Source organism: Bombus vosnesenskii, unplaced genomic scaffold, assembly GCF_011952255.1.
Source record: "Bombus vosnesenskii isolate JDL3184/JDL3185 unplaced genomic scaffold, Bvos_JDL3184-5_v1.1 scf7180000016263, whole genome shotgun sequence".
Taxonomy (NCBI): Eukaryota; Metazoa; Arthropoda; class Insecta; order Hymenoptera; family Apidae; genus Bombus; species Bombus vosnesenskii.
The window spans coordinates 2,183,741-2,200,799 of record NW_022884332.1 but is presented as its reverse complement, the minus strand read 5'-3'; the positions used below and the strand labels follow the sequence as shown (position 1 = coordinate 2,200,799).

General features: G+C 39.4%; 1 protein-coding gene across 1 annotated transcript in view; it reads left to right on the top strand.

The window, feature by feature from the left end:
- Positions 1-17,059, top strand: part of LOC117242036 (titin) — a 130,552-nt gene that overhangs the window by 98,656 nt on the left and 14,837 nt on the right. Inside the window, 5 exon segments of the mRNA XM_033508366.1 lie at positions 206-8,771; positions 9,144-9,169; positions 9,479-16,076; positions 16,515-16,562; positions 16,853-16,966. Of these exon segments, the coding sequence (XP_033364257.1) occupies positions 206-8,771; positions 9,144-9,169; positions 9,479-16,076; positions 16,515-16,562; positions 16,853-16,966 (15,352 nt within the window).

The window sequence follows — 17,059 nt, the reverse complement described above, 5'->3', positions numbered from 1 at the left end:
ACCCGAAAACAACAGGACTGAAGGTCCAACAGAGAAACTTTGTCGAGGAAACAATAAACCATTGCCCGCTCCCGAACGTATTACACCAACTGAAGTAGAAGAAGTCAGAGAGCAAGTGACAGTTACTGAAGAAATTACGAGAGAAGGTAAACCCAAAAAGGTTACCAAGAAGAAGATAATTAAACGAAGAGGTAAAGAACAACAGGTGACGGAAGTGGTAACGGTTGAAGAACAAGGAAAGAAACCCGAAACAACACTGACTGAAGGACCAACAGAGGAAATTGTCGAGGAAACTATAAAACCACTGCCCGCACCCGAACGTATTACACCAACTGAAGTAGAAGAAGTCAGAGAGCAAGTGACAGTTACTGAAGAAATTACGAGAGAAGGTAAACCCAAAAAGGTTACCAAGAAGAAGATAATTAAACGAAGAGGTAAAGAACAACAGGTGACGGAAGTGGTAACGGTTGAGGAGCATGGAAAGAAACCCGAAACAACAGTGACTGAAGGACCAACAGAGGAAATTGTGGAGGAAACCATAAAACCACTGCCCGCGCCCGAACGTATTACACCAACTGAAGTAGAAGAAGTCAGAGAGCAAGTGACAGTTACTGAAGAAATTACGAGAGAAGGTAAACCCAAAAAGGTTACCAAGAAGAAGCTAATTAAACGAAGAGGTAAAGAACAACAGGTGACGGAAGTAGTAACGGTTGAAGAACAAGGAAAGAAACCCGTAACAACAGTGACTGAAGGCCCAATAGAGGAAATTGTCGAGGAAACAATAAAACCATTGCCCGCTCCCGAACGTATTACACCAACTGAAGTAGAAGAAGTCAGAGAGCAAGTGACAGTTACTGAAGAAATTACGAGAGAAGGTAAACCCAAAAAGGTTACCAGGAAGAAGATAATTAAACGAAGAGGTAAAGAACAACAGGTGACGGAAGTGGTAACGGTTGAAGAACAAGGAAAGAAACCCGAAACAACAGTGACTGAAGGACCAACAGAGGAAATTGTGGAGGAAACCATAAAACCACTGCCCGCGCCCGAACGTATTACACCAACTGAAGTAGAAGAAGTCAGAGAGCAAGTGACAGTTACTGAAGAAATTACGAGAGAAGGTAAACCCCAGAAAATCATTAAGAAAAAGGTTATCAAACGTAAAGGTCAGGAACAAAAAGTGACTGAGACAGTTACTGTTGAGGAAGCAGGAAAAGCACCTGTAACGACGGTGACTGAAGGACCAGTAGAAGAAATAGTAGAAGAAGTGATAAAACCGGAAGTTATTAGACCAAAAGATGTAGAAGAGGTAACTGAACAAGTCACAGTCGCCGAAGAATTAACCAAAGAAGGTAAACCAAAGAAAACTACAAAGAGAAAAATCATCAAACGTAAGGGAAAAGAACAGCAGGTCACTGACGTGGTTACAGTTGAAGAGAAAGGAAAACCTCCTATCACTACAGTAAAGGAAGGCCCAGTAGAAGAGGTAGTGGACGAAACAATTAAACCTCTTCCAGCAGCAGAATACGCAAAACCAGGTGAAGTCGAGGAAGTTCATGAACAAGTTACAGTTATCCAGGAAGTCAGTAGATCGGGCAAACCAAAGAAAACTATTAAAAAGAAAGTCATCAAACGCAAAGGTCCAGAACAACAAGTTACTGAAATTGTGACTGTTGAAGAAGAAGGAAAAGCACCAGTGACAACAATTACCGAGGGACCAGTTGAAAAAATAGTAGAGACTTTCACTAAACCATTGCCTGCACCACAACGTATTGAACCAACCGAAGTTGAAGAAGTACGTGAGCAAGTGACAGTTACTGAGGAAGTAACTAGAGAAGGTAAGCCGAAGAAGACCACAAAGAAAAAGATCATTAAAAGAAAAGGTCAAGATCAGAAAGTAACTGAGATAGTAACTGTTGAAGAACAAGGCAAAACTCCAGTCATAACTGTAAAGGAAGGACCAGTAGAAGAAGTTCTAGAAGAAACAATAAAAACATTGCCTGCTCCAGAAAAAGTAAGACCAACTGAAGTTGAGGAGATTAGAGAACAAGTGACTGTCACTGAAGAGGTAACTAAAGAAGGCAAACCTAAAAAGACTACCAAAAAGAAGATAATCAAACGAAAAGGAAAAGAACAACAAGTGACTGAGATGGTAACCGTTGAAGAACAAGGAAAAAGACCCGTTACAACGGTGACTGAAGGACCTGTGGAGGAAGTTGTAGAGGAAATTATAAAGCCGCTGGCTCTTCCAGAGTATACCACACCAACTGAGGTGGAAGAGATACGTGAACAAGTCACTGTCACTGAAGAAGTAACTAAAGAAGGCAAACCTAAAAAGACCACCAAAAAGAAGATAATCAAACGAAAAGGAAAAGAACAACAAGTAACTGAGATGGTAACCGTTGAAGAACAAGGAAAGAGACCAGTTACGACTGTAACTGAAGGTCCAACAGAAGAAGTTGTAGAAGAAATAATAAAAGAAGTGCCAGTTCCAGAAGGATTAAAACCAACTGAAGTTGAGGAGATCAGAGAACAAGTGACTGTCACTGAAGAGGTAACTAAAGAAGGCAAACCTAAAAAGACTACCAAAAAGAAGATAATCAAACGAAAAGGAAAAGAACAACAAGTGACTGAGATGGTAACCGTTGAAGAACAAGGAAAAAGACCCGTTACAACGGTGACTGAAGGACCTGTGGAGGAAGTTGTAGAGGAAGTTATAAAGCCGCTGGCTCTTCCAGAGTATATCACACCAACTGAGGTGGAAGAGATACGTGAACAAGTCACTGTCACTGAAGAAGTAACTAAAGAAGGCAAACCTAAAAAGACCACCAAAAAGAAGATAATCAAACGAAAAGGAAAAGAACAACAAGTAACTGAGATGGTAACCGTTGAAGAACAAGGAAAGAGACCAGTTACGACTGTAACTGAAGGTCCAACAGAAGAAGTTGTAGAAGAAATAATAAAAGAAGTGCCAGTTCCAGAAGGATTAAAACCAACTGAAGTTGAGGAGATCAGAGAACAAGTGACTGTCACTGAAGAGGTAACTAAAGAAGGCAAACCTAAAAAGACTACCAAAAAGAAGATAATCAAACGAAAAGGAAAAGAACAACAAGTGACTGAGATGGTAACCGTTGAAGAACAAGGAAAAAGACCCGTTACAACGGTGACTGAAGGACCTGTGGAGGAAGTTGTAGAGGAAGTTATAAAGCCGCTGGCTCTTCCAGAGTATATCACACCAACTGAGGTGGAAGAGATACGTGAACAAGTCACTGTCACTGAAGAAGTAACTAAAGAAGGCAAACCTAAAAAGACCACCAAAAAGAAGATAATCAAACGAAAAGGAAAAGAGCAACAAGTGACTGAGATGATAACCGTTGAAGAACAAGGAAAGAGACCAGTTACGACTGTAACTGAAGGTCCAACAGAAGAAATTGTAGAAGAACAGATAAAACTACTTCCAACCGCAGAATTTGTGAGACCATCTGATGTAGAAGAAGTACGTGAACAAATAACTGTCACAGAAGAAATAACTAAAGAAGGCAAACCAAAGAAGGTCACCAAAAAGAAAATCACCAAACGTAAAGGCAAAAAACAACAAGTTACGGAGGTTGTCACTGTTGAAGAAGAAGGTAAGCCTCCAGTAAGAACAGTTACTGACGGTCTGACAGAGGAACTTATAGAAGAAATAATAAAACCACTGCCTGCACCGGAGAAAATCCATCCATCTGAAGTAGAAGAGATACGTGAACAAGTGACTGTGGCAGAAGAAATGACAATGGAAGGCAAACCTAAAAAGGTAACTAAGAAAAAGATTGTCAAGCGCAAAGGGAAGGAACAACAAGTCACAGAACTTGTCACTGTCGAAGAGCAAGGAAAAGCACCAGTTACTACAATTACTGAAGGTCCACTGGAGGAAGTACTAGAAGATACACTAAAAGTACTTCCTGCTCCTGAACACGCCAAATCGGGAGAAATTGAAGAGGTACGTGAACAAGTAACAGTCACAGAAGAAGTAAGCACAGAAGGTAAGCCTAAAAAGATTACCAAAAAGAAGGTTATTAAACGTAAAGGCAAAGAACAACAGGTGACTGAAGTGGTAACAGTTGAAGTAAAAGGTAAACGACCTGTTACAACCGTAACCGAGGGTCCTGTAGAAGAAGTAGTGGAGGAATTTGTAAAACCTCTGCCCATAATTCAACGCGTCGAACCATCTGAAGTGGAAGAGATTCGAGAAGAAGTCACAGTCACTCAAGAAGTGACTAATAAGGGTAAACCAAAGAAGACAACCAAAAAGAAAATAATCAAACGTAAGGGCAAAGAACAACAGGTAACGGAGGTTGTCACTGTTGAAGAACAGGGTAAGAGACCCGTTAAAACTGTCTCTGAAGGACCTGTTGAAGAAGTGGTTGAAGAGACACTGAAAGCTCTTCCAGCACCGGAGTACGCTAAACCTGGAGAAGAAGAAGAAATACGCGAACAGGTAACCGTTACAGAAGAAGTAACGGAAGAAGGCAAACCTAAAAAGGTAACTAAAAAGAAGGTAGTAAAACGCAAAGGAAAAGAGCAACAAGTCACAGAAGTTACAACAGTCGAAGAACAAGGAAAGGCTCCTGTTACGACTGTAATTGAAGGGCCCACTGAAGAATTGGTCGAGGAAATAATAAAACCATTGCCAACTCCAGAAAAAATTAAACCATTTGAAGAAGAAGAAATCCGTGAACAAGTAACTATTACGGAAGAAGTCACTAAAGAAGGTAAACCTAGGAGAGTTACCAAGAAGAAAGTTATTAAACGCAAAGGAAGAGAACAGCAAGTCTCTGACATTGTCACAGTTGAAGAACAAGGCAAGGCACCAATTACAACTATCACTGATGGTCCTACAGAAGAAATACTAGAAGAATCCATAAAAGCATTACCAGCTCCCGAATATGCCGAACCAGATGAAGTCGAAGAGGTTCGTGAACAAGTAACAGTTACTCAAGAGGTAACCAAAGAAGGTAAACCAAAGAAAACTACCAAGAAAAAGGTTATCAAGCGCAAAGGAAAAGAACAACAAGTTACAGAAGTTATTACTGTGGAGGAACAAGGCAAGAGACCTGTCACAACTGTCACTGAAGGTCCAGTAGAAGAAGTAGTTGAAGACATGCTGAAACCACTACCAACTCCAGAATTTGTCAAACCATCTGAAGTAGAAAAAGTCCATGAACAAGTAACTATCACTGAAGAATTAACCAAGGAAGGAAAACCCAAGAAGGTTAAGAAAAAGAAAGTAATCACACGCAAAGGAAGAGAACAGCAGGTATCTGAAGTAGTAACAATTGAGGAACAGGGAAAAGCTCCAGTTACAACTGTTATTGAAGGTCCTACAGAAGAAATTGTTGAAGAAACGATTAAAACATTATCAGGTCCAGAATATGCCAAACCGGGTGAGGAAGAAGAAATTCGTGAACAAGTTACTGTCACGCAAGAAGTCACTGAAGAAGGGAAACCAAGAAAGATCACCAAAAAGAAGGTCATTAAGCGTAAAGGCAAAGAACAACAGGTGACAGAAGTTGTTACCATCGAAGAACAAGGAAAGAGACCTGCAACAACCGTCACTGAAGGTGCCGTCGAGGAAATAGTAGAGGAAATGGTAAAACCATTACCTGCTGCAAAACGTGTGAAACCTACTGAAGTAGAAGAAGTTCGTGAACAAGTAACTATCACTGAAGAGATAACTAAGGAAGGTAAACCAACGAAAGTCACCAAGAAAAAGCAGATCAAGCGTAAAGGAAAGCAACAACAGGTTACTGAAGTAGTAACTATCGAAGAACAAGGCAAGGCTCCAGTTACAATTGTCACTGAAGGTCCAACAGAAGAAGTAGTCGAAGAAATATTGAAAACTTTACCAGCACCCAAATATGCTAAACCATCAGAAATCGAGGAGCTTCGTGAACAAGTCACTGTGACCCAAGAAATTACAAAAGAAGGTAAACCAAAGAAAACAGTTAAAAAGAGGGTTATCAGGCGTAAAGGGCCACAACAGCAAGTAACAGAAGTTGTCACAGTCGAGGAAGAAGGAAAAGCTCCTGTCACAACCGTAACCGAGGGACCTGTTGAAGAACTGATTGATGATGTAATAAAACCACTTCCTGTTCCAGAATATGTCAAACCAACTGAAGTTGAAGAAGTTCGCGAACAAGTGACTGTCACTGAAGAAGTTACTAAGGAGGGTAAACCTAAGAAGGTCACGAAGAAGAAGATCATCAAACGCAAAGGAAGAAAGCAACAAGTGTCTGAAGTTGTCACTGTCGAAGAACAAGGCAAGCTTCCAGTTACAACTGTTACTGAAGGTCCTACAGAAGAAGTAGTTGAAGAGACACTGAAAGCTCTTCCTGCCCCAAAACATGCTAAACCAGGAGAAGTTGAAGAGGTCCGTGAACAAGTTACAGTTACGCAAGAAGTGACAAAAGAAGGCAAACCCAAGAAAGTCACCAAAAAGAAGGTTATCAAACGCAAGGGAAAAGAACAACAAGTGACTGAGATGGTAACCGTAGAAGAACAAGGAAAGCGACCTGTCACAACTGTCACTGAAGGTCCTATTGAAGAAGTTGTCGAAGAAATTGTAAAAGCACTTCCTATTACAGAAAGTATAGAACCTACAGAAAAGGCGGAAGCACCCGAAGAAGTAGAAGTGACTGAGATCGTTACGAAAGAAGGCAAATCGAAAAAGGTCATTAAAAAGAAAGTTCCTAAGAAAGTTCTTATATCTGAAGAAGAGAAGATCGAAGCACCTGAAGCTCCAGAAATTCCTCTAGAAAAAGCTAAGAAGAAACCTGTCAAGCTCCAACGTATGAAAATAACCAAATTCGAAGCCACAAAACTCGAAGTTCAAGAAGTATCGGTGGATAAACCTCAGTTCGCTCAAATTAAATTACGCAAGACTCCAACTGTGAAACGCCCAGTGGAGAAAAAAGACAAAATTCCTCGCGTTCTTCTTCGAAGTCGAATTACACCTATTGAGTGGCCTCCAGCGATAAAACATTTGAAGATCGACGAGCTCGAACCAAACGAGGTCCAAAATGGTATCTTATCTCGCAACATTGAAGAAGCTGATAAGTTACCAAAACCAAAGAAGAAGAGGATCAAGCGCATAGAAAAAGAAATAGCAAAGCTTGAGAAGTTGGATCAGGAGTTCGAGGAGTTAAAGAAAGAATTACCACTAGAGAAACTTGAAGAACCTGTACCAGAAGTAAAACCAGAGAAGAAAGTTAAAAAGAAAAAACCTGTTGAAAAGATTGAAGGTGAGAAACCTCAGTTGATGAGGATCAGTATCAAGGAACAGAAAGCAATTAAACCTAAGATCGAAGAACCGGCTACTCCTTTATTCGCGCAAATTAAACTAAAGAAAGCTCCTGTTAAACCGAAGAAAAAAGAAGACAAGGATGAAAAGTTCCCTAAAATTCTTTTACGCAGCCGTATCACAGAACACGAATGGCCACCGTCGATTAAATATCCAATTATAACCGAACTTGAACCTAATTACGTCCAGAATGGTATTCTATCCCATACCATGGAAGAAGCACTGAAATTAAAGAAGATAAGACATAAGAAGGTGAAACTTCCAGAGAAAGAAATAACAGAATTAGAGAAAGTGGATCAAGAATTTGAAGAATTGAAGAAAGTTCCATTAGAAAAGGTAGAAGAAATGGCACCATATGAACGTAAACCTAAACCAGAAAAACCTGAAGAAGAAAAACCGAAGAAATTGAAAATAGGCAAAGGAAAGCCGCGGATTGCAGAAGAGGAGAAACCAGAGACTGTGAAACTGAAGAAGATACCAGAGAAGGTTCCAAGTGTTTTAGAAGAAGAGTCTCCCGTTCCAAAGAAAAAAGAAGAAAAAGAGAAACCAAAGAAAGAAAAAGAAGAGAAGGAATATCCTGAGTTAAAACCATTTGAACCTTATGAGATAGAAACTCCGGAAGTTGAACTGGAAGAAAGAGAGGTGCCAGAGTATCCTGAGCCGGGAAAGAAAGTTCCTAAAAAAGTTCCAAGCAAAAAACCAAAGAAAGAACGTAAAACACCAGCTCAGGAAACCGAGGCTATTCCAATAGTACCTGGTATTCCAAAACCAGAAGAACCGGAAGAAGAAGAAGAAATAAAGAGGAGAATTCCTGAAAGAGAAGCTCCAAAGGAGGAGCCAGAGAAAATCAAACTGAAACCTTGGAAAAAACCGGAAGAAGAGAAAGAGGAAGAGAAGAAGCCCGAAGATTATCTGAAATTCGTTCCCAAAGACGACGACATTATCGAAACTGTCGAGGTTGTTACAACCGTAATTACAGAAGAAATACCTGAAAAGAAACCGCGAAAGATCAAAAAGAAGAAAACCACGACCAAACGTGGTGACGAGAAACCACTAGTTGTTGAAGAGACAACGATACAAGAAGAAGGCGAAGAGCCAGTCGTAACTGTCGAAGAAATTGTCGAAGATAAACCAATGGTATTACCGATAGAATCGATTGTACCAGCCGCGCCTGTCGAAGAGATCAAAGAAGAGATCGTAACGAGCGAGATCGTGACCGAGGAAGGAACAAAGAAAACTGTACGCAAAAAGCGTGTCACCAGGAAATACGAAGGTAAAGAACAGGTCACTGAAGAGGTGACCGTGGAAGAGGAAGGTAAAGAACCATTAACAGCAACAATAGAAATCCACGAAGACACTACACCAGAAATACACGAAAAACCAAAACACAAAAGACCGATAAAACCTAAAGCTGACAAGAATGTGACAGAAGGTAAGCCTATTTCTTACGTATTACTATCATCTCATACAACTATATATATATACGTTTCATTCATTTACCAAATAGTGCATAAATATATTATACGATGTAAACAGAACAAGATACAAAGACATGATGGACAAATATACTTATATTTCTATACTTTATACATGTAACATTGATCAGTGTATCTGTTGATGAGCTATTGGTATATATATATTGGTATATATATATATATATATATATATATATATATATATATGCTTTCTATATCGATACTTCGTTTATTCGTTAATGGTTTGTTAAGTGGTTTCTGCCATAAAGAAATGCTTAATGTTGAGAATATTTGTTAAGCAGATCTAAAACATTTTGTTCTTTTCACAGATATTACGGAAGAAGTGGTTGAAAAGGTAGGATTTATGACTGATCGTAAGATTGTTTTATTTGGGTAGGTCATCTCATAAATAATGTAATTTTTAATATATGTATAGATTAGATGAAAATAATCGAGTATTTATTAGAAGAGTATTTATTAAGGGGAGATTATAGTGTAACAAGAAATAAAAAACGAAACTAAAAATAAAAATTAATTCTTTCCATGCATCAAAAATACAATAATTCAAAAATAAAAAAGCACATTACTTATGAAATGACCTACTAAAATGTCTAAAATTAATAACACAAGTACAAATTACTTATTTTTTTAAATGAAAAAACAGGAAATCATCGAGGAAGTCAAACCTATCAAAAAGATCATCAAGAAGAGGAAGCCAGTGCCGGGTAAAGATGAAGTAACAGAGGAAGTCGTGGAAGAGATAATAATAGAGCAACCACAAGAAGAAGAAGCCCGACCAATCATAGAAGAAGTAGAAACAGTGACGATCACTGAACACGATGTACGAAAAGCTCCAAAGAAGAAGAAGGAGGTGATCATCAAAGAGGAAGAAGAGATCTTCGAAACAATCGAAACACCCACTCAGAAAATAATTCGAAAGAAGATTCGTCCAATGAAGAAAGGAGAAGAAGAGATCGTGGTGGAAGAGATAATTCAGAAGCCACTAGAAGAAATAACCAAAATGGAAGAAGAACAAATAGTAGAAGTCGTTGAGACACCTACTAAGAAAGTAGTAAAAAAGAAGAAAGCCATAGTGAAAGATGACGGTGTTCCTGAAGAGATCGTTGAAGAAATTATTATCGAAAAGCCACAGAAAGAAAAAGCGAAACCTAAGGTAGAAGAAGGAACAGAAACGGTTAAAGTAACAAGGGTTGATCTGAAGAAAGCACCGAAGAAACCTGAAGAGATAGTAGAAGAAGAAGAAGAAATTATTGAAACCATTGAGACACCAACAAAGAAGATCATTCGAAAGAAACCTAAAGATAAGAAGGAAAAGGTAGTGGAACAAGTTATACAGAAGACCATAGAGGAAGCAAAAGCCATGGAGGAAAATGAAATCGTAGAAATCATTGAAACACCAACGAAGAAAATAATCAAGAAGAAAAAAGCTACAATCACAGAAGGAGAAGCTCCTGAGGAACAAATCGAAGAGATCGTGATTGAGAAACCTGTTAAAGAAAAAGCCAAAAAGAAGATTCTACCAAAAGAAGGTTTAGAAATCACTGAAATTATTACCGAAACTTCTGTCGAGGAGTTACTTGAGGAGAAGGCTAAACCTGAAGAAGCCAAACCCTCGGAAGTGGAAGAAGAAAAGGCAGAAGTTACTAAGGTAGAAGTAAAGAAAGTTCCAAAGAAGAAGAAGAAACCAGTTACAGCTCTTGAAGCCGAAGAGAAGGACGAAGCTGTGGAAGAAATAAAACCTGAGGTACCTAAAGAAGAAAAGGCGGAACCAGCTGTTATAGAGAAAGAAAGTGTTGAAGTGACTGAAGTGATTTCTCAAGTGACCACGGAGGAACTTCCTGAAGAGATTAAACCTAAGAAGAAGAAGGCTACTGAGGTTAAGGAGATAGAAGAACAGGTGATCAAAAAAGAGGTTAAAGTGAAGGAAGCACCGAAAGAAAGTGTGTCTGAAACTGAAGAACAGCCAGAGGAAGAAGTACAAGAACTTGTAACTGAGAAGCCAAAGAAGGTTAAAGCCAAGAAAGAAATTACGCCTCAAGATGGTATTATAACCACTGAAGTTATTTCTACAACTGCGGAAGAAGAATTACAAGTGCAGAAACCAGAAGAAGATAAGGCTAAAATAGTCGAAGAGAAGGAAGAGAAAGCAGAAGTAAAAGAAAAGAAGGTTACTGTAAAGAAGGCTCCTAAGAAGAAATTAACACCGAAGGAAGCTGAAGAGGAACAAGTGGCGGAAGTTGTGGAAGAGATTACAGTGGATGAACCAAAGAAAAGGAAGGCTAAGAAGACTGTCCTTCCGAAGGAAGAGTTACAAACGACTGAAGTGGTTACTGAGATTACTACAGAAGAAATAAAAGAAGAGAAGCCAAGGAAAGAGAAGGCTGTTCCTAAAGAGGAAGAAAAGATTGAAGAAGAGGCAACGGTTACCGAGGTTTCTGTGAAGAAGGTACCTAAGAAGAAGAAAAAGGAGGAAGTTGTGACGAACGGTGAAGTGATCGAAGAGAAACTGAAAGTGAAGGAAATTCCTGAAGAGAAACAGGAAGTAAAGGAAGAAGTAAAGGAAGAAAAACCAGAGGAAGTGAAAGCAGAAGAAGAAAGAGCAAAGGAGGTGGAAACGGAGGAAGAGAAACCAAAAGAAAAACCAAAGAAGAAGAAAATCACCGCAGAAAAGAAACCCACCGTTGTAGAGGAAGAGCAACACGAGGAAAAGATAGAAGAAATACCAGAAGAGAAGCCAAAGATGGTTAAAGCCAAGAAGGAGATTATTCCACAGGATGCCGTTGAAACCGCAGAAGTTGTTCCAGAAACTGTTGCTGAAGAAACGCCAACAAGGAAACCTGAAGAACGCAAGGCTGTACCAGTCGAAGAGAAACTGGAAGAAGAAATAGTAATAGAAGAGGTTCCTATAGAAAAAGCTTCGAAAGAGGAAGAGGAAGAAATACCGGAAGAGAAACCAGAAGAAGTTCCTGAAAAACCAAAGGAAGCAAAGGTTGTGAAGAAGAGAAGGAAGAAGATAGTGAAGAAAGATGAAATCGAGGAATGGGTCGAACCGGAGTACGAACGACCTGTACTGGAACCCATGCCTGAGAAGATTCAATGGGAACCAAAGAAAAAGAAAGAGAAGAAACCTTTACCAGAATCTTTGCAAAAATTGGTCCCTCAAAAAATCGAAAGAAAAGAGATCAAACCCACGAAGCTCAAATACTCAGAACCGGTTGAAACCGTTCAGTTCGCTGCGATCAAATTGAAAAAAGTGGCAGTTTCGAAGAAGAAAGTAGTTGAAGAAGCCAAATTCCCGAAGATCATGTTACGAAGCAGACTTACATTCGTCGGTGACTATCCACCTGAAATTCAATATCCAAAGGTAACAGAACTAGAAGAGAATCCGGTTCAATCTGGTATTCTGTCTAGAAACACCGAGGAAGCTCTGGAAGTGCTGAAGCGAAAGGTCAAGAAGGTTAAACTTCCTAAGAAAGAAATTGCAGAATTGGAAAAATTGGATCAAGAATTCGAAGAATTGAAGAAGGTACCTTTGGAGAAAGTGGAGGATAAATCGATATACGAACGTCCACCGAAGAAGCCTGCAGAAAAACCAGAAGAGCCACAGAAGTTGGTCGTTGGCAAAGGCAAGGTACCTGAAGAAGAAAAAGTGGAACCTGAAAAGGTGAAACTAAAGAAGGTTCCCGAAAAGAAACCAGAAGAAATCGAAGAACCATTGAAGAAACCACCCAAACCAGTACCTGAAGATGAAGTGAAACCAGAGAAAAAAGACAAACCAAAGGTGAAATTAGAACACGATGAGTTAAAGCCTTTGGATTTCGAGAGACCAGAACTGGAGAAATATGAACCAGAGAAATACGAAGAACCAGAAAAACCAGCACCAGAGCCAGTTCCAAAACCATACGAACCAGAAGAGAAGAAGAAGCCAGATCAAGAGATCGAACAGATTCCGTTGATAAAGGGAAAACCGAAACCACAAGAGCCGGATAAAGAACCTGAAGTTAAGTTCAGAATACCTCAAAAAGACAAGCCAGAAGAGGAACCAGAGAAGATAACGTTAAAGGGTTGGAAAAAAGACAAACCTGAGGACGAAGGTGTGGAAGAGTTCCCAGCGAAGGAAGAAGAGGAAGCTCCTAAAGCACCCAAAGAAGAACTTGAAGAAATCACTGTGAAGCGTAAGGTGAAACCAAAGAAACCCAAAGAGAAGGTTCCTAAGGAAGAAGAGGTAACGCTGAAGGAGCCTGAAAAGAAGAAACCGGAAGAAGTTCCAGAAGTAGTAGAAGATATCACTTTGAAAAAGGAACCAGAGAAACCTATTGAAGAAGCTCCTGCTGAACTTACCATCAAGAAGCCAGTTTTGAAGGAGAAAGAAGTACAAGAAGAAGAAATAGTGGCTGAAGTGACGTTAAAGAAGAAACCGGAGAAACCTGAAGAAGTGGTTGAAGAAGCAATTGTGAAGAAGCCAAAGAAGAAGAAGCCCGTAAAAGAAGAAGAGGCTGTTGAAGTTACAATAAAAAAGAAAGAGGAAGTGGAAGAAGAAATTAAAGAAGACGTTGTTATAAAGAAGAAGCCAAAGGAGGAGGCGCCTGCAGAAGTGGTTGAAGAAGTCATTTTGAAAAAACCAGAAGAAAAAGCTGCTGAAGAAGTAACTGAAGAAATAGAGAAACCTACAAGAAAGAAACCTGTGGAGGAAGAAGCTGCAGACGAAGTCACTATTAAGAAACCAGTTGTAGAAGAAAAGAAGGAAGAAGACGTTCCTGAACAGGTAACGCTAAAGAAGAAGAAACCAAAGGAAAAACCGGTTCCAGAAGAAGTAACCGAAGAAGTTACACTGAAACCGGTTCCGAAAGAAGAAGAAAAGGCACCAGAGGAAGTAACTGAGAAAGTGGAGATGAAGAAACCTAAGAAGAAGAAGCCAGTGGTTGAAGAAGCTGCCGATGAAGTTACTATCAAGAAACCAGTGCCAGTAGAAAAGGAAGAAGAAGAAATTATAGAAGAAGTAACATTTAAGAAGAAGAAACCAAAGGAGAAACCGGTTCCAGAAGAAGTGATTGAAGAAATTACACTGAAACCAGTTCCGAAAGAAGAAGAAAAGGCACCGGAGGAAGTAAGTGAGAAAGTGGAGGTGAAGAAACCTAAAGAGAAGAAACCAGTGGTGGAAGAAGCTGCCGATGAAGTTACTATCAAGAAACCAGTGCCAGTAGAAAAAGAAGAAGCAGAAATTATAGAAGAAGTAACACTGAAAAAGAAGAAACCAAAGGAGAAACCGGTTCCAGAAGAAGTGATTGAAGAAATTACACTGAAACCAGTTCCGAAAGAAGAAGAAAAGGCACCGGAGGAAGTAAGTGAGAAAGTGGAGGTGAAGAAACCTAAAGAGAAGAAACCAGTGGTGGAAGAAGCTGCCGATGAAGTTACTATCAAGAAACCAGTGCCAGTAGAAAAAGAAGAAGCAGAAATTATAGAAGAAGTAACACTGAAAAAGAAGAAACCAAAGGAGAAACCGGTTCCAGAAGAAGTGATTGAAGAAATTACACTGAAACCAGTTCCGAAAGAAGAAGAAAAGGCACCGGAGGAAGTAAGTGAGAAAGTGGAGGTGAAGAAACCTAAAGAGAAGAAACCAGTGGTGGAAGAAGCTGCCGATGAAGTTACTATCAAGAAACCAGTGCCAGTAGAAAAAGAAGAAGCAGAAATTATAGAAGAAGTAACACTGAAAAAGAAGAAACCAAAGGAGAAACCGGTTCCAGAAGAAGTGATTGAAGAAATTACACTGAAACCAGTTCCAAAAGAAAAGGAAAAGGCACCGGAAGAAGTAACTGAGAAAGTGGAAGTGAAGAAACCTAAAGAGAAGAAACCAGTGGTGGAAGAAGCTGCCGATGAAGTTACTATCAAGAAACCAGTACCAGTAGAAAAAGAAGAAGAAATTATAGAAGAAGTAACATTGAAAAAGAAGAAACCAAAGGAAAAACCGGTTTCAGAAGAAGTGATTGAAGAAATTACATTGAAACCAGTTCCGAAAGAAGAAGAAAAGGCACCAGAGGAAGTAAGTGAGAAAGTGGAAGTGAAAAAACCGAAGAAAAAGAAGCCCGTAGTCGAAGAAGCTGCCGATGAAGTCACTATTAAGAAACCTGTTCCTGTAGAGAAGGAAGAAGAGGAAATTATAGAAGAAGTAACATTTAAGAAGAAGAAACCAAAAGAAAAACCGCTAACGGAGGAAGAAGAGGTCGCTAAAGTGACTCTCACGAGACCAAAACCAGTGGAGGAAGAAAAGAAACCGGAAGAAGTAGAAATATCATTGAAAAAGAAACCGAAGAAAAAGCCAGTCGTTGAGGAAGAAGCTGCCGAGGTAACTATCAAAAAATTAATTCCTATCGAAGCGGAGGAGGCTCCTGAAGAGATTACCATCAAGAAGAAGAAGCCAGAAAAGAAACCAACGCCAGTCACGGAAGAGGTTGAAGAAACTGCCGTAACCATAAAGAAAGCTCGAGCTCCTGAGGAACCTAAAGAAGAGGAAGAAATATCGACCGATGTACAAATAAAGAAGAAGAAACCCGTACGTAAAGTTACGGAAGAGGTAGCTGAAGAATTAACGATCAAAAAGATCGAAGAAGTGGAACAACCAGAAGAAGAAGAAGAAGAGGTCCAAGAATTCACAGTCAAAAGGAAACCTCCAAAGCTGCCACCAAAACCTATCGAAGAAATCTACGAAGATGTTACTCTTCGGAAGTTACGTCCAAAGAAGAAACCAAGGCCAGATATCAAAGAAGTAACAGAAGCAGAGAATGTGACGTTCAGACCACGTTCTACGAAGACCAAAGAAGATGTAGAGCAAGAATTCAAGATCTCGTTGAACACTTACGAGGAAGAAGACATTTCTATGTCCGGTAAGGTTAAACTGAAACCTAAGAAACGACCGATGACGTACTCTGAAGAAGCAGGGGAAGAAACCATCAAAATTATGCAAGAAGTCGAAGACGACTCTGGACCAATTATAGAAGAGATCATAGAATCAGACGAGGAGGCTAGAGATGAATATAGTATAGAAGAATTAGAGACTGATGAGATGAGAGTGCCACTGAGAAGGAGAAAGAAGAAGGAACCAAGGCCATATAAGGTGGAAGATATCGAGGAAGGTGACGTGAGCTTAAAATTGAAACGCGAGAGGAAATATTCTGTGGAGGAAGCTGACGAAACGTTGGCGCTGAAGTTGAAGAGCAAGAGACGAGTTTCCACCTTCGACGAAGGTTCGAGAGGATTTTTCGATTTCCGCTTTCGCAGATAACGTTTAATGTGATGTAACGTGCTTTCAGCTAATATTAACGCGCTTCGTCAGACCATAAGGTGCAATTAGTGAGTATGCTTGTCCCTAACATCCTTCTGCCTCCGAAACGAAGCCTCGCCTACAATCTTCCGCTTCTTAATCCACTGCGAATGAAAAGCATATCGGTACTTCCTATAACGTACTTCAACAAAAAATCGCAGTAGAACGCTGTATAACGAATTTCTAGCGGCATTAGGCCTATTAGCGACATATGTATTCGTGATAGACGAGTATGATTGTATAATATCGTAAAATATATAGAATATATTGACGCTTCAATAGTTGATTGTATTAATAGATATCGGCTTGTGTGATTGATTTTGCTTACTTTTGTTATAATACTTTGTTTGACCCTTTACAGAAGAGGCCTCGCTTAGTATCACCAGAGAAGAAGACATTTCAGAGGAAGGTACGTTCATGTTCCAATAAAATACATTGCTGAAAACTATTTGAATCGTTTTTCGTATTATTTGGATTTTTATACACACTCTTTGCGTCTGTTCATTATTTTTTTTAATGTTTGGGGTTAAAAAGTTAATGTTTATCATATCAATAATATGTCAACCTATCAATCTTATGCAATTTCATTTCTATTCATATCGTTTATACTAGTAATCCTCTAATTTATCTATTTTTATTTTCATGTCATTCTTACTCCAATATTGATGGATAACGTATTTCAATAAATTGATGTTTTAGACGAAATCGAATACGTTGTACGCGATGGCGACACAATGTTCTCGATTTGCTCGTACGTGGCAGAAACTGACGAAGCCATCAACCTCGTCGAAGGAGAAAGAGTTTACGTTATCGGTAAGTTGATACGTTTCTACACGAAATGGTGCATCATTATATCGATGTAACTAGGTTAACGGTACTATTGTTACGTTCTGCCTTGATATCTTT